General features: G+C 44.0%; 1 protein-coding gene across 1 annotated transcript; it reads right to left on the reverse strand.

Annotated features, from left to right (window-relative positions):
- Positions 1–13,533: 13,533 nt before the first annotated feature.
- Positions 13,534–24,810, reverse strand: LOC148097631 (uncharacterized). The gene is made up of 3 exons (XM_087831299.1): positions 23,093–24,810; positions 18,785–18,927; positions 13,534–15,230 (listed from the first exon to the last, which is right to left on the reverse strand). Exons 1-3 carry the CDS (start codon positions 24,727–24,729, stop codon positions 13,534–13,536), a joined length of 3,477 nt encoding a protein of 1,158 aa, XP_087687425.1. The 5' UTR covers positions 24,730–24,810.
- Between the last annotated feature and the right edge of the window lie 1,001 nt (positions 24,811–25,811).

The following is a 25,811-nucleotide window of genomic DNA, read 5'->3' on the forward strand; positions in this document are numbered from 1 at the left end:
TAGAACGTGTTGCGGTCTTCACATTTGTGTATGGGAGTACATCCGCCTTCCACAATCGTTCTACATGTTGAAGGAGATCATCGCTTGGAGACCCAGTAAAGAGACACTGTTGCTCTTCCCCAGCGAACTGGGCTAAGTTAGCTGGACCCTGCAGAGCCCATCCAAGGCGGGTACAGACTGCTAATGGACCCCCAGGAGGGCCAGACCGTACAGGTTTCGTTGGGACAAGCAGATGAGGGAAGTCTGAGCCAATAAGGACTAAAGGCTGCACCCTGTCGACAGGGGAAAGTGGGAGTCCATGCAGGTGTGCATATTTTTGCATGAGTGCCTTAACTGGATAACTGTGCTCAGAGAGGCCCAGTTTGTCAGCAGTGAAGGCATGATGGATTTGGTATCTCACTTTAGGATCATGGGCAGGGGAAATCTCAAAGGAGACCGAGGCCCCTTGCAGGTGAATCACATCCTGACGAACAGTCCTTAATGGAAGTGTCTCGGCTTCCTTCCCTAGATTGAGGTGCTGCACGGCTGGTGGTAGGATGATGGATCGTTCAGAACCGTCATCTAGTACAGCAAAGGTCTCTAATGAATACTCAGCATTGTACAGATACACCTTCACAACCTTTAGCAGGACCTTATGAGGACGGTTTGGGTGATCAATGTAGAAGGTGGACGTATCTGGGGCAGTGCCAACCATCAGGACTTTCCTGGGCTCCTGTTGGCAAACCTCATGCAGCACTGTAAGATGTTGCTGTTTGCACGCTTTACAGGGTGCCTTCAGGGTGCACACATCAGGTGCGTGATTCCGTCCACAACGCCAACAACCTTTATCTTTGATCCACTCTGCAATTTGGGTGGTGGACAGTGTCTTAAATTTGGGGCAAAGATTAAGGTAGTGCTCACGAGTGTCACAGCATGGACAGTAAGGTTTTGGCTTAATCTTCCCTTTGATGGGAGGTATCCGATGACCTGGTTCCAGATGAGCTCCATCCCCCTTCCTGTTGTCTGTGTTGTAATACACAGTGGAAGGATATCTTTGGCTTTTCCTGCCTTTCTGACCTTGTTTGGTCTGGTCCTGAAACATGTCGGCTGCCCTACTAGATATGCGCTTGGCCTGCGACTTCACTTGGAGCCAGGCCGAAAAATCTGGCAGGGTATATGTCTTGTCAGTTCCAGTTCTCAGTATCCCACGACTAAGGCTGTACTCAACAAACCCATCTCTGTAGCTTGCTGGGAGCTTACTCAGTAACTTATCGACATGAGAGCCACATCGCAGTTCGTCGCCGTTTTCACCTTCCAGCGATCGAAGCATACCTACTAAAGCCTGCACATCCAGAGCAAAATTGTCGAAGGCTTCTGGGTCCCCCACCCGGATTTGGGGAGAGTTCAGGATAGATCCAAGCTCACTTTGTACGAGCTGACGAGGTTGACCATATTTGTCTTGGAGAGCCTGGAGTGCTGTAGTATATGGCAGGGGATCATGCATATATGCTTGTGCTAGTTTGTAAGCACTTGGTAGTTTTAACTGCTCCAGAAGGATTTGATATTTGAACTGCTCTGTGAGATGAGTATGGCTGCCAAGCAGACTGTCCAGAGCCATCTTAAGAAGTGCAAAATCACTTTCCTTACCACTGGCGAAAGAAGGTAGTGCTGGCTTGGGGATCCCATACGAGCTGGCAATTGTTGTTGTTGTTGTTGCCATTGCTGTCAGTAGGTGGCAACGGTATCTCTGACCGTAAAGACGGTACCGTGGGCCCACAGCCAGCTGGTCCGACTTTATCCCGCAGGCGGGACTGTAAATCAGGAAGCGGTAGAAACTGACTGGGTGTTGTGTATGGCACTGGAGGAAGCCATCCCTGATGTTTCACCTTTCCAGGAGGCTGTGATTGTCGGTTAGGGACATTAAAGCTGCCCTCTGCTGCAGGTCGGAGAGTCTGAGTCGAGTAGGTAATAGGGGATTGATTTCCACCTAGCTGCTGACCATACTGATGACCAGCTGAGGGAGTATCCATAGCAGGACCGATATGTTGCGTTGGACACCCATGGAGAGGTTCAGATACTGGCTCCAGGTCAGCCGAGGAGCTGGTGGGATGTAAGGGCTGCGTATCTGGTACTGATGCATCCACTGGCAAGATTGATGGTGGGAAAGCATTCACATAGCTGGTCATATTACGTCGCTGTCCATTATGTGCTGGCTGCTCCGACAGATTCACTTGGGAGTTTACTCCACTGCTGCAAGCCTGAAGGCCCGAGTCATACTCACAGTTATTTAAAGGTCTAGGTGGTGGCAGCCCATCTTCTTGATCACGAAGAAAAGCAGCAATGAGGGAAGCTTTCTTTAGTTCCATCTCCTTCTCTTTGAGTCGACGCTGCATTGATAAACGTCTGGTAATAGATTCTCTGGTGTGGTGAGCAGTACGTGCCTCTTCGTCTAATTGACGTCTTTGCCTTTCTTGCTGCATGTATAGTTCCTCCTTCTTACTGAGGGCTTCCCGGGCCTGAGCATCCAAGATTAAACACTGTTCCTCAGCTAGACTCTCTTCCATCATCTGCCGCTGCAATTCTGCTAGCTCCATGCCCTTCATCTTCTCTTCCAACATCGCTGTCTGCAAATCAGTTAGCCCTGCGATTATAGAGCCTCCCGAAGGTGAGTGTCCACTAGCCTGGGATCTAGGTTTGCTGCATTGAGAACCTGAGGCATGTGATCGTGAAGAGGTCGAGCGCTGCTTGTCAGAGCGCTGATCTATAGCCATCCCTGCCTCTGCACCTGCTGTTGGTTTATCAGTGGATGTACCTGATTTGGGTTGATATTCAACTTCATAATCATCAAAGTAAGCCGGGAGATGTCTCTCTCGCTGAGTTTTCTGTCGCACGGATATGTCAGGGATATCCCGGTGCTGAAACTCCATGTTGTCCTCAGTGTAGCTATCTCTCTGGCTCGAAGGACCACTTGTTAGAGAGTTATCTCTGGGATGATAGCTCCCTCAGGACTTAAACTCCGGTCAGAGAGTGGGGCACAGAGAGTGATGTCCGGATATACTTTAATGGAAGTTAACAGCAGCTCAACAGTACAGCAGTAGGCATACTTAACGAATGTGGGAGGGATGGACAGACGTGTGGTTCTGAATAACAAGAAACAAGGAGAAACAATTTTCACATGTAAATATAACAATCGTTGTTTCCCAACATTATGCCAATATAATGAACTGTAACACAAATAATCAGCTGAATGCCCTGACATAAGAAAGTCCCACAATCCCATTTGAACAGGCAGGAAACAAGAATATCTTTATATCTCAGGCAACAGAAAAGACCTAATGCCCCCAAATTAAGAAAGGTCAGTAATTACATGGTCTTCAATGCCCTCTAGTGGCTAAATAACACAACCACGGTACACAGATCCAACCCGCAACAAGTGCTACGATGGTAAGTCACATGCCTCCACCAATCTCGATAAATCTCCTAGCATAAACCCCCTGTAATTAACATCAAAGTACAACCCGTGCTATAAGTGGAAATAGACTCGTAGAACTGGAGGGATTTTGACTCACATTTGCACAGGAACGCACACGTCTGTCCATCCCTCCCACATTCGTTAAGTATGCCTACTGCTGTACTGTTGAGCTGCTGTTAACTTCCATTAAAGTATATCCGGACATCACTCTCTGTGCCCCACTCTCTGACCGGAGTTTAAGTCCTGAGGGAGCTATCATCCCAGCATCCCAGAGATAACTCTCTAACATGGACAGAAATGATTTTTTTGGAGTGGCACAAATAATTTGTGTGGCATCTTACTGAATGCAGAACAGCTGATTGTTCTGTAAATAGTCTGAATGTCACGGTCGGACGGTCCTTTCCGGACGACTCTGCTTGTGTTTATGTTTTCTGTGTGTGTTTGCTTCTCCCTCTCTCCCTCCCCGGTCCTCGGGGCTGTTTACGGAAGTGCGCGCCGTGGGAGAGGCGTGTCCTGGCGACTGTCGTCATTGGGAGTCCCTCTTCGCTGTTGCTGGCCCACCTGCAGCTGATTACCTGACCAGCCGTTGGTAATCATTCCTCCCTGCTAGACAGAGGTATTTAACCTGGACTCGCGGCGACAGTCGACGTGGGATTATTACTCCGAACTGGTATAGTCCGTGCGAGCAGTGTGAGCTTGTTATTCGGCGAGCGTGTGGCTAACGGTGGATTTTCCTTCTTCCTCCAGGAGGGGCGAGCGGAGAAGCGAGTTGGGGAGCACACACACTAAGGGAGTTACAACACGGAACGCACTGGGAGCAAGGGACGAGCACGATTGGAAAAATTGCACTTTTGAGTGAATTGTTGGACTTGCCTGTCTGTTTCACTGTAAATAAACGCACTGTGTTTCTGTGAAGAAGAACCGCGCCTGGGTCCCTCTTTTCCGTGACGTTGAAATGGTTATTTTTTTAATAAAAAGGTAAAAGGTAAAGGCTTTTTCAAAGCAACTTGCCCAACACTGGGTAACAGTAAATAATAAATGCTGAATCTTTTTAAGCAGTACACAAAATCGATAATGCTTGATATGTTGAGGCAGCAGCCACCCAAGATAGTATTCTGTCTCACGGGTATTTCTGAGGCATGTTTTTTATAAGTTTGTTATATGACAGGTCAGAGTCATTTGTTCTGTAAGTAATGGGATCAACGTTTCAATGAATGGGTCTATTCCTGATCTTCTAATGGCAAACCTGCCATCTAGTGGGTTAACGGGGAAGCGCCAAGTGAGGGGATGAGCAGGAGTTTCTCTCCCAGCGCTCGACAGGGAAGGTCCATTTCTCTGCGTCTCACCTCCTACAGGAAATGAGGCTCACCAGCAACTGCATTTACACCATGTTGTTTAGACCCATCCTGATACAGACACTAAAGAAATATTCTTACAGAGCGACCAAGAGCCAATCACATGATGGAGGGTGTGGTATGTTTGGTTACAACATGCAGTAACAAGTCTGACCCAGTTAAAGTTTAATAGTTTATTTTTACTTGGTGCTTTGAAATGTGACAGTCAACACTCAGTGAGTTCATTTTATATTTCAAAAAGTTCAGCAAAGTTTAGGATGCTGTGATGAATAAAAATAAATCACACTTTATATTTTGACATTTTCTAATCTTAGTTCATTCTCACACTTACAGAATGATGCATGGGAACAACTGACTCCACTAAATCAAACCTATGTTCAAATGAGATTATGATCATTAAATAGTAACAAATATTTAAATTTAGCAATAACAAATGCAGATCGGTCCAGTGTTTACAAAAACAAACAAACAAACATTATTTTGTAGTTTTTTTCTGTGTACACAGTCACAGTGGATTTTCAATGAAAACATCAAGATGTGCTTGAAATGCAAACTTTCAAGTTTAATTCAAGGTTTTAGTAAAATTTTGCCTGAACTGTTTAGTAATTTTTCACAAATTTTCCATGTCAGTAATTCATTCAAATGTATTTTGGTCTCAAACTGATCCAGTAAATGTAACTTTTTCTCACCTACTTAACCGAGTATTTTAGTTGTTTAACTGTCATTATGACTAAACTGAACATCCAAAGCTTTTCTCACTGCAGTTTTGTTGTGCAGTTATAGCAGCACTTTGAATCATCCACAGTTTTATAGAACTGTCTGTTGAATTGTTGTTTTGTTTGGTGCAATGCTTGCTTTTATTTAAATAATTGATGATAATTTGATATATTTGATTATTTATTACTGGTGCAAACAATTCATTTCTTCATGGTGCAAATATATAGTAGACTCAGGAGTTTAACTCAGTTTTCTTGGCCTTTGTTTATCGTTTCATTTAAAATCTTAATGGGTAAAGATCATCATAATTACATATGAAATTATACGTACAAATTATATGTTCCATTACACTATTAACAGCACAGATTATACAGCAAACATCAGATTCATGGATGGAGCCAGAGGCTAAATGTCTGTTCAGTCCTCTTTAGGAAACGATCTTCATATGACGACAAACACGACAACAATCAGCTGTCAAACTGCACAAGAAGTTCACAGTAATGTAAACGAAGTTATATCACTTTATTTTTAAATGTACGCACTCAGGGTCAGGACTGAAGACACTGATCGAGAAAATACTCTAAATATAAATATTCACCTAAACATTCAAAATTATTCAATTGCATGAAAAGAAATATGAACTCTCTACAATACTGGCTTCTGATTGGTTGAAAAAGCAGGTGCTGAACTTCAGAAGAGCTAAACCTGCAAAACTGTGTAAACCCAGAGTGGATGCTGCCCTCTGACCTTTCAGAAGTACGATCTTTTTATGAAGACACAGAGGCAGAGTTATTATTCATCACTTTAAAGATGATATTCGTTATATGTTCTTCACTCGTCGTCTAGTAAAGTCCAGAGAATGAGACACATAATTTCAAAACATACAGCTGCATGTTAGAGATCACAGAGTTCTTCAGTCTTATGAGAACTTATGGAGACTAAATGTCAGACACATCAACAGTAAATGTCGTTCCTCCCCCCGTGAGTTTGTGTCCTCCACACTTGTTTACACAAACATCTGAGGTTTGAACAGTGTGCAAAACCACATGTTACAAAGCTGCTGAGCTACTGAATACTGGAATATTTCATTCAATATCATCATCTGACCAAAGGACAAACACAGAGAGGATTAGAGCGCCAAACTTTGTTTCAAACTGTTTCAGATTTTAGAGGCAAAAAGCAGAATTTCTACCTGGACAAAGAAATCAAAGCAGGAGAAAAACAAGCTTTTTACATTTATTCAAAGGCATTATGTGAATGTACTCTGAGCCACAGCCTCCTAAAGTAAAGACATTTGATCATCTAAACCAGACAGAGTCATGTTTTCAGCAGTGTCTGTATCCTCCATATAGACCATGCCATGGTCCACCTAGGGTGACCAGGTGTCTGACTTTATGTGGGACTACACAGCGCTCAGTCTTTGTTTCCCTGTGCCACACACACATTGAGCCAATGTCCAGTTTTTTTATTGACTCTAGTTTCTGTCGATCGGTAGGCCCACAAAAAAACCCTGTACAGGAAGTAGATTTCATCTCTCTGATAAAAGGAGTTCTAATCCCTGATCCTATGAGTCTGACCCAGTAGATAATATTTATATGATCATATTTATGCCTTTGTTGTTTCACAAAGGGTTAAAAACATTCACAGGTTGGACTGTGGTTCTCCTTTTAGCGTCTCTGCTGGAATTTGAACTGTGAACCTCTTAGATCCAAACTTCTGAACTGCTCATCTCACAGAGGACAAAAGGGAAGAACCCCAAATCTCTTCTTCACCTCACTTTTATATCTGCTCACCCTTTCTCCCCCCTTCCCTCAGTGGACGTCACATCTTCACACTTGGGCCAATCAGGTTGTTGACATTTGATCATCTGATGTCCACCCACACCTCATCTCTCTCTGTCTTTCTATCTAAACTTAACACAGAATAAAACAGAGTAGCCAGTAGTGGGACATGGTTCCAGCAACTCTGATGGTGACGGCCCGTTTGAAGCTGAAGCTCCGGCACATGTGTCAAAAAAATCAACACACTGCTTCAGAAACGCTGCTGAGGCTTGGTTTGTCTGAACAGAGTCACGTGATCAATGACATCTGAAGCTTCATTCAGCACGTCACTGCTTCAGTACCTGATTCAATGATTTATAAGGAATTGAACCATTGGTGGGATTTGTGCTGTGTTTTGGTGATTTTGTGAGCGAATCAGTGTGTGACATAATTATAGACATGGAGCCAGCAAGAGAGGACGCTCTGCCTGTTCCTGAATAAAAACCAGCTCATCAGCATTTCTGCTCCCAGGTCTAAAATATGATACACATACTTACAAATATAGAAGTTATAGTATATAATATATCTTCCTGATGATCGAGGAAAAATGAACCTTCCCATTGAATGTTTTTGGTGATTTCCTTCCTCTTTGGAGCTAAAAGACACGACCCAAACACATGAGCTATCAACGGAAAGACAGGATGTCCTCTGTGTAGTACATCAGGACTTATTATGATAGCTCAAATAAGTCAAAAGATAGAGACCAAAATAAATGTTTATTACAGAGACCATAAATCAATAGGCTGGTTCTCAGGAGGATGTAAATGTACCTGACTGCTGGTTGATTACTTAATCAGGTGGAAGCAGGGACCTCACAGCACAAGCATACTCACAACCTATGAGATTGATTATAAGATTACAAGATTTTTTTTTTATTAGCAAAAAACATCAAGAAGCCACAGGACAACAACCCATGGCACGTGTTTAACATCAGACGGCCTCTGATGTCCAAATGAAGCTTTCTGAAGCTTGCATTGAAAAAACGGTTCATTACTCAAAGCTTTTCAGCACAGTCCTCTTTGGTGACATCTGGTGGACAAAACTATGAAGAGCAGCTTAAATCTGCAGCTTATAATGAACTGCTTCATTATTATTGCCCACTCTGCAGAGCTGAAAAAACAATGTCATGTTTATTTCAATAATAAATCATTTAGATAAAAAAAAACGGGACAGGAAACTGAACAGGTGACGCAGCTGGTGGCAACACTACAGACCAAGCTGGAACACTGAAAGGCAGAGGAGCAGGCTCAACGAAAACAGTTTGTGTGAAACTGGTTCCATGCATTGAACCAGCAGGTCAGAAACAGTACTTAGAATTCAATGCGGCCCCGGAAAAGGTCTCTGTAATTTCCGTCACAGGTAAAGAAAGAAGACTGCCTTTATTATTATCACCTGCCACACAAAACGGCCCCAGAATAAACAGTCCTAAAGTCTGAAACAGAATAATTGTGTCTTTCACTCACCATAGCTCTGAAATACAGGGGTCCAGCTGTAGTGAGAGGCGTGAGCGACACTTCCTTCCCGAAGGTCAGACCGCAGGGCTGAGCAAAATATTCTCCGCCAGGCAGGGAAGGCAAGTAGCTGTGGCTGGGTGGAGATGTAATTCACAGCGAAGAAAGTCCTGTGCCAGAGGGGGCAGTAAACTTAGCAGCCAGGGGAGACAAGAGAAGAGTTGCTGTAGCTGGGCTTCAACAGTGCGACGAAGCTCCTCCGGGGGGTGATCCAGCCACGGGTTCACAAGAATCTCCACATTGTAAATAATGTCATCACAGAGCTCCTCCAAAGGATTAAGTGCCGCTGGGTCAATAGTGGCTGGTTCGTGCTGTCACGGCTGCGATGGCAGGCCGTGTGGAGTGTGGAAATTAGGACCCAAGATGCAGGCACGGCTTCTGATGTGAGTGAGTTTTATTTTGACGTTGACGGTACAAATAGCAGTGGTGAAGGCATGTGCAGAACATAAGGTGACCTAAACTGCAAAAACTAACAGAAACAGACCTGAGACTTTGGGAAACAACACAAACAAACCAGCAACAAGCACGAAAAAACACAGGGCTTATATACACACAGGAACAATCAGTGAATGAGAGACAGGAGGGAGACACAGCTGGGGTAATTAGGCAGGACGAGACAAGGGAAGCAAAACTAGAAACACTGACAACAGACACGGTCCTTCATAGTAAAACAGGAAACACACCGAACTCTAGACATGTAAACTTAACACAGACTGGGGAGACAGAACACAGGAACCTGAAACACTGGGAATAACCACAAACAACCCAAAATAAAAAACAAACAAAACACAGAATATTAATAAACGTAAACATAAACACGGAGTCACAAACTCCGGACCACGACAAATACATCATGTGTAATTTTTTATGTCATGTGTCGTTTCCATTGCAAATAGTAATCACAGTTAAAGAGGGGATGGCAGGAAAGAAAACTCCAGAGCTATGATGTCATCAAGTACACTTCCTTTCCAATTGTAGAACGATTGCGTTCTGTTCTCGGGAAGTCCGGATTCCCGTGTGAACTTATGAAATCCGCACTAGCGAGAACGCGAGTACGGACTCACGTACTTGAGCATTTAGAAACGGCCTAACAGTCTGCAGTTTATGAAGTAATCTCAGCTAACGTCAGCTAACAATGTTAGCTTGGTGGCAAGTAGCCTTCATAAATAGTAACAAAAATCACAGAGACATCGAAGATACTGAAGTTTCTCCCATCCCATTCTTCTTATGACGTGGTGTCAGAAATGCATTCCTGCCTGTGCACTGCTGGCTCTGTTGTGCTGGCTCCGGGTCCATTGTGTAATTGACGCCACCAACATTAACAGGACGCTTACATTAGAGCTGTTATTGTGTGTTTTGTTTAGGTTTCTGGCAATCGAAGAATCGAAGAAACTGTATTAATTCCAGAGGGAAGTTGAGTTTTTTAAAAAAAGGGCCACTGGTTGGACATGAACCCACGACAGCCGCTCTCAGCCATACATCATATGATTGCATGGTCATCCATCCGAGCTAAAGCTGCACCCGACTGCATTTAATCACCAAAATTGGAGAAGGGATAGAGAGGACATAGCCTAACATATGAAACAGGAAATGACCACTGTGTGTTCCATTTATTTTAACAAAGTAACTGTATTCTGAATATCACCTATTTAAATGGGAACTGTAATGGAATACACTTACTCATATTTTGCATTTTAAATACTTAACGCTGGTACATGTATTCCATTACTCCCCAACACTGCCCAATGAAACACATTTAGCACTGTGGATAAAAATGATCCAATGTGAAAATGCAATTTGACGCCCAACCCCCATTATCTAACACTTGAAAGAGAAAGAACATGACGAGAGAGGACGACATGAGAGCTTGTCACATTTCACTCACTTATTCTCAGCTCAGCACTTATTCTATCGCTGGGTGTGAGTGGTGTCCCCTGGTGGTCCGCCACAAATACCACCCCCCTCCCAAACACCCAGCAGGGTCCCCCACTAGTCCAGGACGTTGGGCATAAGCAAACTGCCAGAACGGATGAACCTGGAAGGCGGGGAAATGGTAGAGGGAGTCCTAGCCTGAGTATGAGGCCGGCGTGGGCAGCCAGGAAAGGCTGAAGGAACTCGAGCTCCGGTGGTCGAGAGGCGCCGCTAGAGGAAAAACCAGAGTCCAGTAATCCTGTGAGGTGGTCGGCCACGACGGGGGACCTGGGCTAGTGTCACTTGGTTGTCCACCTGAACATTGGCCAGTTTAAGTCTGTCCACACATACAGTCTCCCTATGCCTGCCGAAACCCAAAACAAAGTGCTTCTGGCCTGATTTGAGGACCCCATATGGGCCGTCATAGAGTGGACGCAGCGGTGTCCTATGTGCATCATGCCGGACAAAAACAAACTTTGAACTGTTTGAAGTCTTCGGAACAAAGGTGTCAGGCAGGCGATGGTGCACGGGACCTGGAACACCAAATGAGTCCACTTGCTAGCGAGGGGATAACACCAGGGAATGGGAGCACGGGGAGGGGCTCTCAGGCAAGAATTCCCCGGGGACATGGAGAGGCTGACCGAGGGCCAGTTCAGCTGTAGAGATGCCAGCTCCAGCAAAACCTGGGGTGGCCAACCCAGCCGCTAATAGTCAAAGAAGCGCGGAGCGCAACCTTAAGCGACCTGTGAAACCATCCCATTAGCCTGCAGGTGGTATGCAGTGGTGCGGTGAATCTTGACCCCCAGGCTGTCAGCCCCGAAACATAATGAGGGCCCTGTCGGATGTAATGTCAGTAGGGGGACCACAACGTAAAACCCAAGTCAAGAAAACAACTGGTACCGGTCCGTGGCCCGAGGGTTAGGGACCGCTGCTTTAGTGTGCTTATGGACCTTTGTGCGCATGGAACGCATGCAGCCCATTCCCTAACTGACTTGCGAAGGCCTGGCCAAACAAATGTGGAGCTGACCAGTTTGACAGAGGCCCGGACCACCGGATGCGATGACCCATGCACAGAGTCAAAAACGCGAAGACGCCATGAAACGGGAACCACGGGCCATGAGCGACCAGTCGAAACGTTGCAGACCAGAGGAGGAAAGGTCTGTGCTCCAGCATGAGGCCCGCCGGTGCAGACTGAAGTGCAAAGATGTCCGAGTCACCGCACTGCTTCAGGGCCAATCAGAATGTCCGGCCATCAGTTTGTGCCTTGAAGCTGGGCGATGCAGCAGGACAAGGATCCGAAACACATCAACAAGTCTACAAAACAAACCACTACAAAATAAAAACTTTGGAGTGTCCTAATGAAAGTTTGGACTTAAATGAGACTGAAATACTTTGACATGTCCTTAAACATCCTGTTTATGTCTGAAAACCCTCCAGTGTTTCTAAAATAAATAAAAAGGTTGTGGAATTGCGTAAACAAATTCTGGATTTAAATCAGATTGAGATGCTTTGCTGTGGTTCATTTTTTACATGCAGAATAGTAAAGTGAACCAGAGTCAAATTCCTTTTGTGCACAAACTTGACCAAATAAAGATGATTTTGATTCTGATTCAAGAGATTCTGCAATAAGGAGTCAGCCAAAATTGCTCCATGACAATGCAAAAGACTCATCGTCAGTAACAATAAATTCTTGATTCCTTTTTTTGTTAGTACGAGAGACACAACCTGTTATTAGGTTTGGAGGGTAATTATGTTTTGATATTGAAAAGTGGAGAAAGTGTGAGAGTGAGAGCAAAGGTTTGAATACACAGGTGTGTGTGTGTCTGTGTGTGTGTGTGTGTGTGTGTGTGTGTGTGTGTGTGTGTGTGTGTGTGTGTAAGGGATTACAAGCTCTCAAGAAAACTGATTATTTATTTTATTTAAGTTTCATTTGTTTTAGTATAATTTAAAAACAAAACAGCAACAAATGGCAGAGATGAGATTATTTTGACTTGGTAAACGTAACAAACAGATTTTGTGTTTGTTGTTACTTTTTCAAAAGTAACAATAACGAAGTTCACCTCCTCTTTAAAGACCGCAGGTGCAAATAGTTTAACGGTCAATGTAAAATATTTCTGAAGGAAATGTTCATGTTTTTTTAGGAAGGCTGTAATCGTTCAAAAACAATGCCACACCACATCCTTCCAGTTCATCTACAGTATAACGTCACAGAAAACATCATCACTGCAAAGCTGGTCTGTCTGCACTGTAGACCTGGCACCCAATCAAAAACATCTGACACTGTTGGGAAAAACAAAAACAAGCAAACACAAAGTGCTGAGATGTTACATAACTGACTTGTTGAAGCCACCTGAGAAAATATTCTTTGGACACAAATACTGTTCTCACTTTTAAAGAGCAAACTCTTAAATATTATGTTTAAAAGAAGATTTAAACCTGTTGCTGGCATAAAATTCAAAATGAGTATATATTCATATAAATAATTCATTTCTTTACAAATATATATACAGGAAGGTCTTGTATTTTCTCTGTCCCAGCCCATGAATTGGAAAACAAAAACCAAAAAAACAATAACTAAATAAAATCAAATAAATATATTCCACTTAAATACATACAAATACAAACACATACATTTATACTTTTTTGTGGAAAAATACTTTATAAATAAAAGTCATCTAGTACAGTGCAGAAATGCTAAAACAGTGATTGTGATAATTTACAGAGAGAAAATAATAATAATAATGTACAGATGTGAGCCAGCTGCTGTATCAAAAACACGTCTGTTTCAGTTTAGTAAACTTAGCAGTGTTTCCAAAGCAGTGAAACCAGAGTCCAGCATAGAGCGGCTGAGTGAATGTGGTCTGGACTCTGTGGAGGAGAGTCATGGTTTCAGAGACGCTGTAGAAGGACAAAATACCTGCTCTGTGATCCAGGTACACTCCTACTCTGGAGGAACGAGGACCTGAGACACGAGTTTGGATGTTGTTGTACTGAAATGTATAACTGTTCTTGAAGCAGTCTAGTGCCCAGGATTTTTCATTACGTCCAAATCTACATTCATTCCCACTCCCTGCTCTGCTGATATTCTTGTATGCGACTGCTACATAAGCTCCTCCCCCTCTCCACTCCACCTCCCAGTAACAACGTCCAGTCAGACTCTCTCTACTCAGAACTTGCCACATTATAGTGAATCTGTCTGAATGATCAGAATAAGACTGTTGTTGATTCATTAATGTTACTTTTCTGTTCCCCTCTGATAATAACAGCTGTTTGTTTGCTGTGTTTGGATCCAGTGTGATTTCACATGAATATTTTAAGAATCCAGCTCTGGTCTTTGGCTCTGGTGGATCTGACAGTAAAACATCCACTTCAGTGACTGTCAGTGAGATGTTTGTCCGTTCCTCTCTCAGAATGTCCTGTAGTTTATCTCTGACCTCTGACACAGCTGCTGTCACATCCTCAAAGTAGCTCAGAGGACGGATATTGATGCTGGATGAGTCTGTAGACTCACTGAGTGCTGACAGTGAGGGGTAGTTGTGTAGAAACTGGATGTGATCCTCTGTGTGTGAGAGCTGCTTCAGCTCAGCATCTTTCCTCTTCAGCTCAGTGATCTCCTGCTCCAGCTTCTCCTGAAGCTCTTTGACTCGACTCACTTCAGTTTCCTGCTGGGATCTGATCTGCTGCTTCACATCAGAGCTTCTTTTCTGGATGAGATGGATCAGCTCAGTGAAGATCTTCTCACTGTGCTCCACTGTTTGATCAGCAGACTGATTGATGGCCTCCACCTCCTGTTGAAGCAGCTTCACATCTTTCTCTCTGTCCTGGATTCTCTGCTGGATGTTTTGTCGACTCACCTCCAGCTCTCTCTGCCTCTCAGTCCTTTCTGCTGCAGCTGAGACTGTGTCGTGGCCTTTATGTTCATCCACAGAGCAGAGATAACAGATACTCTGCTGATCAGTACGGCAGAACATCTTCATCACCTCATCATGACGAGAGCAGATGTTCTCCTGGAGCTTCTTGGAGGGCTCCACCAGCTTGTGTTTCTTGAATGTAGGTGAATCATAATGAGTCTGAAGGTGTTTCTCACAGTAAGATGCCAGACAGAATAAACAGGACTTGAAGGCTTTCATTTTTCTTCCAGTGCAGACATCACAGGCCACATCTTCAGGTCCAGCATAGCAGTGATCAGCAGGAGCAGCTTGGAGTCCAGTCTTCTTCAGCTCCTCCACTAAATCTGCTAACATGGTGTTTTTCACCAGGACAGGCCTCGCTGTGAAAGTCTGTCTGCACTGAGGGCAGCTGTAGATTTTCTTCTTTTCCTCTTCATCCCAGAAGCTTTTAATACAGTTCATGCAGTAGCTGTGTCCACAGGGATTAGTCACCGGATCCTTCAGTAGATCCAAACAGACTGAACAGCAGATTTTTGTTTGATCCATTCGATTCATCTGCTGTGCCGTTTCACCGTCTCTCAGTGACTGTCAGACAGTTTCACTTCCTCTGAACAGAAACAACCTCTGTGCTCTGAAGGGAAACAGATCTCTGCTCTTGTTCACCTCCTACAGGAAATGAGGCTCACCAGCAACTGCATTTACACCATGTTGTTTAGACCCATCCTGATACAGACACATCTATGAAGGGAGGCACTAAAGAAATATCCTGGCAGTGACAAGAGCCAGGGTGTGATCTGTTTATTACAAAGTATTAGAAGTGAGGCAGTAACGAGTCATAAAATGCTTATTGCCAGGGTGTGTTATGCTTGATTTACTGCTTCCAGTAAAAACTGCAACCTAGTTAAAGTTTGATAGCTGCACTTGGTATTTAGTCATTCCCAGGAAGTTCATTTATAGTCTTTTTTTAAATTTTAAGTAATTCAAAAGTTCATTGTAAATGTTGTAAATTTAGTTTATTTAACATGAAACAAATCCATCTCTACTGGCGCTGTTGGTGTTTCATCAACAACCATAGATTTTTTGGTCTGTTTATTGTGTACCTTCTTATCATCTTGTCACAGCTGGGGCAGCAGTCGTGTGGAGATGAGAAGGAGGATCCAAGTAGCAGACAGCGGCGGTGACGAGAGTGGAACAGAGCAAAGCAAGAGCCCCCAGGAGTCCAAAACATAGTTCAGGGGCCCAGCCCGGAGGTTGCCAGTTCAGTAGTTTGTCGCCAAGCCCTCTCGGAGGCCGGCTGCGTGGAAGATGGCGGTGACATGGCCAGAGCAAATCCGGAGACCGACCGCCCGGAAGGCAGCAGTGGCGACACTGTTCCCGGAGGACGTCCATGATGGTGATGATGCCCCACAAGCGGCCTGGAAGATGGCCGACGATGTTAAGGCGGCAGACGTGGACCAGAGGGTGGCGTGACACCCGCAGTACCAGGCGAGGCTGAAGCTGCAGGCGAGGCTGATGCTGAAGCTGGACCAGATGAGGCTGATTCTGAGGCTGGACCAGGCGAGGCTGATTCTGAGGCTGGACCAGGCGAGGCTGATTCTGAGGCTGGACCAGATGAGGCTGATTCTGAGGCTGGACCAGGCGAGGCTGATTCTGAGGCTGGACCAGGCGAGGCTGATTCTGAGGCTGCACCAGGCGAGGCTGATTCTGAGGCTGGACCAGGCGAGGCTGATACTGAGGCTGGACCAGACGAGGATCAGGCTGAAGCTGCAGGCGAGGCTGATGCTGAAGCTGGACCAGATGAGGCTGATTCTGAGGCTGGACCAGGCGAGGCTGATTCTGAGGCTGGACCAGGCGAGGCTGATTCTGAGGCTGGACCAGGCGAGGCTGATTCTGAGGCTGGACCAGACGAGGCTGATACTGAGGCTGCACCAGGCGAGGCTGATTCTGAGGCTGGACCAGGCAAGGCTGATTCTGAGGCTGGACCAGGCGAGGCTGATTCTGAGGCTGGACCAGACGAGGCTGATACTGAGGCTGCACCAGGCGAGGCTGATTCTGAGGCTGGACCAGGCGAGGCTGATTCTGAGGCTGGACCAGGCGAGGCTGATACTGAGGCTGGACCAGACGAGGCTGATTCTGAGGCTGCACCAGGCGAGGCTGATTCTGAGGCTGGACCAGGCGAGGCTGATTCTGAGGCTGGACCAGGCGAGGCTGATTCTGAGGCTGGACCAGACGAGGATGAGGCTGAAGCTGCAGGTGAGGCTGATGCTGAGGCTGGACCAGATGAGGCTGATGCTGAGGCTGGACAAGGCGAGGCTGATTCTGAGGCTGGACCAGGCGAGGCTGATGCTGAGGCTGGACCAGACGAGGATGAGGCTGAAGCTGCAGGTGAGGCTGATGCTGAGGCTGGACGAGGTGAGGCTGATGCTGAGGCTGGACCAGGTGAGGCTGATGCTGAGGCTGCACCAGGCGAGGATGAGGCTGAAGCAGCAGGCGAGGATGAGGAAACCGTCGGTGGTGGCGCTGCAGGCGACACCTTGGAAGCTGCAGGTGGTGTTGATGGCCGGACAGCAAAGCTGCAGGCAACAGTGATGGCTTGACAGACTGTTCGGAACCCCCAGCAAAGCTGCAGGCAACAGTGATGGCTTGACGGGCTCTTCGGACCCCCCAGCGAAAACAGTCACAGAACCAGCAGACACAGAGACCTCTGGTTCACACGAAACAAAACCAGCAGGCACGTGGGCCTCTGGCACACATGGATCAGACTGCAGCTGCGCAGAGCACTGACCCTGCTCAGGCAGCAACAGCCGGGTGCAGTCCTCAGCTGGCTTCTTAGCCTCCAGGGGTCCAGAGTCGGCTGAGGGTTGACTCAAGGTCAGCTCAAGGTCTTCACCATGAAGGACGCTTACAATGACTGTGTCATCTGCATATCTAATGAAATGCCTGTTGGCCTGTGTACTGCGACAGTCGTTAGAGTACAAAATATATAGTAGAGGAAACAGACAACAACCCTGTGGTGAACCAGTAGAAGAATTAAGCTGTTTGGAAAAACAGCCATTTACTCTGAGATCTGTCAGTTAAAAAGTGTAAAATCCAACCAATCAGATAAAAAATCAAGTTTAAACTGGTTCAGAAGTTTATCAGCTAAAAGATGTGGCTGGATAGTATTAAAAGTTGAAGAAAAATCTATAAATAAGAGCCGAGCATGAGCTTTGGTGGCATCAAGATGGCAATATAGGAAATTTAACAGAGTGACCACTGCATCATCAACACATCTACAAAAGCCTGGATGCAAACTGTAGTGGAACGATAAGCTTTTCTATCTGCTGCAGGAAATCCTTCCTGATAAGTTTTTCAAAGGACTTCATTACTAAAGATGTTAAAGCGACAGGCCTAAAATCATTTAATGATGTAGGTTTTGTGGTCTTAGTGACTGGAGAAATAATTGATTTTTTTCATACCTCTGGAACCTTCTGTTGCTGAAGTGATAAAACAAAGATATAAAAAAATAATACTGCATAATTGCTCAGCACATGTTTTAAGCACCTGGTCACATATATTATCAGGGTCTGGACTTTTATTAGTCTTAGTCGTTTTAAAAAGATTTTCCACCCTTCTTTCATCAAAGAACAAAGCTGGGGGAGCTCTGGTACACTCTTTTAACAAATCTAATGTGTTGCTAAAATTATAATTATCATTAAATCTCAAATAAAATCTGTTCAGCTCATTGGCAAACTGAGAGTCTGAACTAAAACCAGGGAGACTTATCTTATTACAGTCACTGTAACAGTGACCAGTCATGGGTTTCATACCTGTCCAGGCAACCCTTAAGTTATTGCTACCCATCTCAGCCTCTGCCTTATCCTTGTATTTCATTTTGGCTTTTTTTAAATTTCAGATCTGATCTCCTGCCTAATTTCTCTTACCTTAGAGATATTCCCTTTTTAGCTTTTTTCCTTTCATGAATCAGGCTCATAAGAGCTTTTGAAGACCATGATTTCTTGTTAGGGGAAAAAAAGCACAACTTTTGAAGGAATAATCATATCTCTGCAAAAGGAGATAAAGCTGCAGACAACATCAGTCAGTTCATTAATGTCTGTGGATGATTCTGTAAACACCAACCAGTCTGTACAGTCAAAGTAGCCCTGCAGGGCTAAAGAGGCGTCGTCACTCCAAACCTTCATGTGGTGTTTCCTCACCTTCTCTCTCCTCAGCACAGTCTTATAAACTGGCAGGAGATGCACCGTGTTGTGGTCCGAGGATCTGAGGGCGGGCCTGACACAGACGTATATGCAGCTTTTATGGAACCATAACATAGATTCAGAGTCTTATTGAAGCATGTGGGACAGTTCACATACTGATAAAAACTGCCCAATATTTTCTTCAAGTCACAGCGATTAACGTCCCCCAGAACAATATTCGGGGCCTCAGGAGAGAGAGATTGGAGTGAGTGGATAACGTTGGAGATGGTGTCAGTCGCATTCTTTGGATTCGCATCAGGATGGATGTAAATGACGGTGACGTTGATCTGCGGGAATTCCCTTGGCAGGTAAAACAGCCTCATAGACACAGAGAGGAGCTCAAGACACACCTGTTTTCGGACAGTAACGTTTTTACACCATTTCTGATTAATATACAAACGCACTTCTCCTCCGTGAGATTTCTGGGTAACTCTGGGGTCTCCATCCAAACGTATGGGGAACCCAAAGCCATTTAGTTCCAGAGAAGAATTAGGATCAGAATCCCTGAGCCAAGCCTCTGTGAATGCCATAAGACATGTATCTCTGTAGTCACGTAAATGTGCGACATTCAAATTCAGTTCATCCAATTTACTCCTCAGAGACTGCACATTAGCCGGAATTATTGATGGCAAAGGAATACGATTGTATCGTATTTGCTTCCTCAATCGCTGACGTAGACCTCCATTCTTACCCCACTTCCTTGTTTTGACTCTATTAAAATCAAAAGTGTTCCTGTGATTAGAGGATAATCCAGGGCTGGAAAACACTGAAGGGTGAAAAGAATCCAGAGACGGGCAGTTCCACCGAAGATCCAAAAGAAACTCCCGTGAGTATGTAATTGTTTGTGCGTGTCAATGACTCCAAACAACCATCAGGATTGCCAATAAAACCATGCGAAATAAAAACCCCATCTTCATTAAAAGAGAAAGTTCCACAAAGCACAAGCCAATGCTTTGGGATTTCCTCAGGCTCAAAATAAAATAAAAAACATAACTCAATAAAGAATAAAAGTAAGTTAAAACACTGACAGGCAGAAACAACCACAAGAGCAGCACCCTTCCAGTTGACAGTTTGATCCTCTTTGATGAGTCAAAGCATGCCAACACAGGTGCAATTGTCAGTGTTCTTTTGAGATGTTCCCACTCACTTTCATGCTTAGCTGTCCACTTGAACTCATGCTCTTTATGAAGGAGCTCATGAATACAGGATGTGTTTGCAGCCTGGTTGGGAATGAATTTACAGATGAAGTTCACCGCTCCCATTACGCGTAGCACTCCTGTCCTATCAGGGGGCCTTGGCATGTCCAGTATTGCCTTGACTTTATCTTGGTCCAGCTGAACACCTTCTGCTGAGAGCTTGTCTCCCAGAAACACAATTTCTTGCACTCCAAACTGGCATTTGGAGTGCACATCTCTGCACATGCTCTGCTCAAGTGTCACTATGGCTGATGATATAATCCATGTGTGGACGCAGCACCCAGTCCATGAGTCATTGGATAGTGGCTTAGGCTCCCAACAAGCCAAATGAAAGTGTGATAAATTGAAACAAACCATTCAGAGTGGAGAAATATCTTTTTTCCTTAGACTCTGGAGACAAAGGCATCTGTCAGTAGCCCTCGGTTAAATCCAGTGTCTTGAGAAAGCGAGCAGTGCCTAACCGTTCCAGGAGTTTCTTGAGTCGGGGCATTGGGTAAGCATCAAACTGAGACACACTCATTCACCTTGTGGTAGTTGACAGAAACAAACAGACCCATCTGTCTTCACTTACAAGAACTATGGGGCTATACCACTCACTGTGCGGCTCTTTTATTACTCCCAGCATCAGTATTTCAGCCAATTCTCTCTAAATAATTTGTCTTTTAAGTTCAGGTAACCAGTAGGGCCGTGAACGCAGCGTCACACCAGGGCGGGTTATAAAATGGTGCTCTGTGAGAGCTGTACGGTCGGGCAGGGGGAGAACACATCTGCAAAAAGCTGCTGCAATGCAGCAACATCTGCTCTCTGGACCTGCGTGAGATGGTCATCACAATGGACAACGCAACTGAAAAATTACAACACATATTAAAAATGTATGTAGCAGTCTCATCTGCCATATGTTTGTTTATATACTGACCAAGAAACTCTCTCAGTGTTTCTGTTTGTTTCCATCCTCACAGTCAGTCACAGCCATCACACAGCATCAGGAAACATCTCTATGATTTAGAAAAGAAAACAGTCGTTCTAAACACAGTGACAGAGGACTGATGACTTCACTAATTGTACACATATGTACATGCACTGTGTTGCATAGCACAAAAAAGACTCAACTTATAAAATGTATATTTCATTGGAATTAAACAATTTCTGACTTTCGGACTGAAATTGAAGGCTTTCACATCCACGGTTGATCACAGAGTCAAAGTCCTTTATACACAGTCCTTCAAGTACAGATAATACAGGAAGATAGAGATCCTAAAAACACAGTTAAAGTAGCCAATAATGTGTTACATATAATTCATTTTAAGCTTATGTTCAGTTTTAAAATGTTCTCTGCAATAAAAGTTGTTACTCTCTGAAAAACCATCAGAGCTTCAACACCTGGTATATTACTCAGTAAACAAAACCAAAAAGTTAAAGGCAGACATCTGAAAACAAGACGTCACTGATCAACAACGTGACAGAACGAGAGTCAACAGTTTACTGTCAGTCAGAGTTTGATCATTAACAGGGAGCAGCAGGGTACAAAAGTCACGCAGAGTAGCTGAAAGTATCCAAGTACATGTAAAACTGTCCTTTATACTTTCAGGGACTTTAATCAATAATCATTTTTTCTACTTATGTGCTGTTTTGCACTTCTTGCAGCTGAAATTGTGGCACAACCTTCAGGTTAAGTTTTAAATAAAAACAACAACAACTTGTTTTCCCCCTCTCACAAAAAGCAGCTGTTGCTCAGCGCCACTTCAGATGTAAATGAATTTTTAGAAACTCAAACAAAGTCAAGTTTCCAGAAAGTGTAACATTTTTTTCACTCCCATTAAAAATCTCACAGCCGCTGATATTCATCTGTGAACATTTGCTAACCAGTAAAAATCTAACTATACATGCTGCTGGCCAGTTCAGCTCCATCTTCACCAGTTGTGACAGTTAAAATGATGCTTAGAGGTCAGATATGACACAATTTATCACATTCATGATTTTTCCTGTGGTGAGCAAATCCACACTGTAATTGAATCTGTTCTTTTAGAGAAAAGGTATAAATGAGGGGTGTCAAACATAAGGCTCGTGGGTCAGATTCGGCATGAAAAATTCTCCATCTGACCCGCTGGATGGCTCTTTCAGTCGAGCATATTGCATTAACTGATTAAAGATACACAACTATCACCTTTCAAAAGACACGGACAAGTCAGCCAGTAATGGGAAACACATGATGCATTTAAAGTTTATGTTCAACTGTAAAATATTCTCTGTAATGTAAATTGTTCTGCTCTCTGACAAACCATCAGAGGTGCAGCACGTGTATCATTTGGTGTTTGAAGCAGAAACAAAAGCAAAGAGTTAAAGGAGTTAAAGTGAAGAAAGTTGAAAGGTCACAGAGCGACTGCTGAATCTTCTGCTCTAAACATGAACTCTGAACTTTGTGATGCTTCAGGAGCAAAACTGCTTCAGTTATTCTCTCAGATTAGTTTCATATTTTCTGCATCAGATTTGAGTGAGATCCTGGAATGAAGACAGAAGAAAAGACTTTGTTCAAAGTTTGATTTATAGTCAAACCTTCCAGTTTATTCACACAATAAAACATCAACACAATATATGAATTCATTCATTAAAATCACAGTTTTTCCTCATTTGTTTGATGATTTTGACAAAAACAAACACAAACACACACACATGGTCTGCCATACTCATAAAGAGAAATGTGGACATTTTTCAATACAAATATTCCAGAAACATTTAGAGGATAGAGAAGTTTACATTTTCATGTGGAGAAATATTTTAGTAAATCAAAATGATGATGAGCAGTGATAGCCTCCATAAACAGTCACAGGAAAGATCTCCTTTAAAAACTCAGAAACATCAAGAGAACAACTAGAAGATGTGGAGGTACCACCCATAATGTTTGACTGACAGCTGATCTCTGTGCAGAAATGATGGAGAGAAAATAAAATGAAACTAAAATACAGATTTAAACCCACAATATGAAAGACTTCAGTCTATTTCAATTTAATCAACTCAGCTGTGGCTCCATAGTAAGCACTCAGTCCAGCATAGAGCGGCTGAGTGAATGTGGTCTGGACTCTGTGGAGGAGAGTCATGGTTTCAGAGACGCTGTAGAAGGACAAAATACCTGCTCTGTGATCCAGGTACACTCCTACTCTGGAGGAACGAGGACCTGAGACACGAGTTTGGATGGTGTTGTACCGAAATGTATAACTGTTGTTGTCACAAATTAATGCCCAAGATTTGTCATTAAATCCAAATACACTCCCTGTTCTGCTGATATTCTTGTATGCGACTGCTACATAAACTCCTCTCCCTCTCCACTCCACCTCCCAGTAACAACGTCCAGTCAGACTCTCTCTACTCAGGACCTGACACCATCCAGTGAATCTGTCTGGATGATCAGAATAAGACTGTTGTTCCATCCGTGTTACTTTTCTGTTCCCCTCTGATAATAACAGCCATGTGTTTGCTGTGTTTGGATCCAGTGTGATTTCACATGAATATTTTAAGAATCCAGCTCTGGTCTTTGGCTCTGGTGGATCTGACAGTAAAACATCCACTTCAGTGACTGTCAGTGAGATGTTTGTCCGTTCCTCTCTCAGAATGTCCTGTAGTTTATCTCTGACCTCTGACACAGCTGCTGTCACATCCTCAAAGTAGCTCAGAGGACGGATATTGATGCTGGATGAGTCTGTAGACTCACTGAGTGCTGACAGTGAGGGGTAGTTGTGTAGAAACTGGATGTGATCCTCTGTGTGTGAGAGCTGCTTCAGCTCAGCATCTTTCCTCTTCAGCTCAGTGATCTCCTGCTCCAGCTTCTCCTGAAGCTCTTTGACTCGACTCACTTCAGTTTCCTGCTGGGATCTGATCTGCTGCTTCACATCAGAGCTTCTTTTCTGGATGAGATGGATCAGCTCAGTGAAGATCTTCTCACTGTGCTCCACTGTTTGATCAGCAGACTGATTGATGGCCTCCACCTCCTGTTGAAGCAGCTTCACATCTTTCTCTCTGTCCTGGATTCTCTGCTGGATGTTTTGTCGACTCACCTCCAGCTCTCTCTGCCTCTCAGTCCTTTCTGCTGCAGCTGAGACTGTGTCGTGGCCTTTATGTTCATCCACAGAGCAGAGATAACAGATACTCTGCTGATCAGTACGGCAGAACATCTTCATCACCTCATCATGACGAGAGCAGATGTTCTCCTGGAGCTTCTTGGAGGGCTCCACCAGCTTGTGTTTCTTTAATTGAACCACATCATAATGAGGCTGAAGGTGTTTCACACAATAAGAGACCAAACACACCAGACAGGATTTCACAGCCTTTAGCTTGATGCCAGAGCACAGATCACAGGCCACATCTTCAGGTCCAGCATAGCAGTGATCAGCAGGAGCAGCTTGGAGTCCAGTCTTCTTCAGCTCCTCCACTAAATCTGCTAACATGGTGTTTTTCACCAGGACAGGCCTCGCTGTGAAAGTCTGTCTGCACTGAGGGCAGCTGTAGATTTTCTTCTTTTCCTCTTCATCCCAGAAGCTTTTAATACAGTTCATGCAGTAGCTGTGTCCACAGGGAATAGTCACCGGATCCTTCAGTAGATCCAAACAGACTGAACAGCAGATTTTTGTTTGATCCATTTGATTCATGTGCTGTGCCGTTTCACCGTCTCTCAGTGACTGTCAGACAGTTTCACTTCCTCTGAACAGAAACAACCTCTGTGCTCTGAAGGGAAACAGATCTCTGCTTTTTTTCACCTCCTACAGGAAATGAGGCTCACCAGCAACTGCATTTACACCATGTTGTTTAGACCCATCCTGATACAGACACATCTGTGAAGGGAGGCAACAACAAGTCATAAAATGCTTATTTTATGAGTTCCAGGGTGTGTTCTGTTTCTTTTACAGTATGTAGTAAAGAACTTTGACCTACCTAACCTTGTTAATTTTTAACTTAGCTTCTACAAAATGTCTTGTGTTAATGAGTTAATGAAAGTGTACTTCTTGATTGATTTAAGTTAAAAGGAAATCATTTTCTTTCAGCACATAGACACAGCATGGTGGTATAAGGACACTGACAAAATTATGTAAAAAGCTGCATCTGGTTAGAAGGAAAAAACAAAAACACACAAACTTGGAAGCGTTAGCTGGATTGTACAAAATGACAATGCACAGATGCGAGGATAACCATGGTTACACCCTTGTGGATTAAAGAGGTTTTGTATTTTGTAACACAGGACAGGATAAGATCAATTTGTTTCAGTAACTCTTCTAAATAAGGCATTTTGTAGAGCGTTTAACTCTTGGTTCACTCCAAACTCCTCAGTAATCTCTGGACTCTGGTCACCGCTACAAAGTTTACACTCTCCTCCTACAAGCGTCTCTCTGGATTCAGTCATCGCTCTGCTCCTACCTGCCTGTCTTCCTGCCCGCCGTTCTCTCTGGAAAATCTGGAGCTCAGCACCAGGCAGGGGCAGATCTAGAGGGGTATTATGGGGTGGCATGTGCTACACTAAAATGATCACTTGCCACCCTAGTTTTGCATATGACAGTGTTCTTTATTAAAACAAGATAGGATTAACACTTTGAGCCTAGATACAGTTAACACTGAATTTAAAACTAAATATATTAAATGTTAAGTGTTAAATACACACACACATATATATATATATATATATATATATATATATATATATATATATATATAAAAGACATGCTTTTTGCTATCATCA

Source organism: Neolamprologus brichardi, chromosome 18 (assembly GCF_056152115.1).
Source record: "Neolamprologus brichardi isolate AB-2024 chromosome 18, ASM5615211v1, whole genome shotgun sequence".
Lineage (NCBI taxonomy): Eukaryota > Metazoa > Chordata > Actinopteri > Cichliformes > Cichlidae > Neolamprologus > Neolamprologus brichardi.

Bases quoted from the DNA above. Each gene is read 5' to 3' on its own strand.
- LOC148097631 (XM_087831299.1), bottom strand. From the start codon at position 24,729: ATGAATCAAATGGATCAAACAAAAATCTGCTGTTCAGTCTGTTTGGAT. The intron at 18,928-23,092 runs ATTGAAATAGAC...CGTCTGTGTCAG, and splicing joins GCCACAGCTGAGTTGATTAA to GCCCGCCCTCAGATCCTCGG. The intron at 15,231-18,784 runs GTACAGACTGGT...AGTCACTGAGAG, and splicing joins CCTGCAGGGCTACTTTGACT to ACGGTGAAACGGCACAGCAG.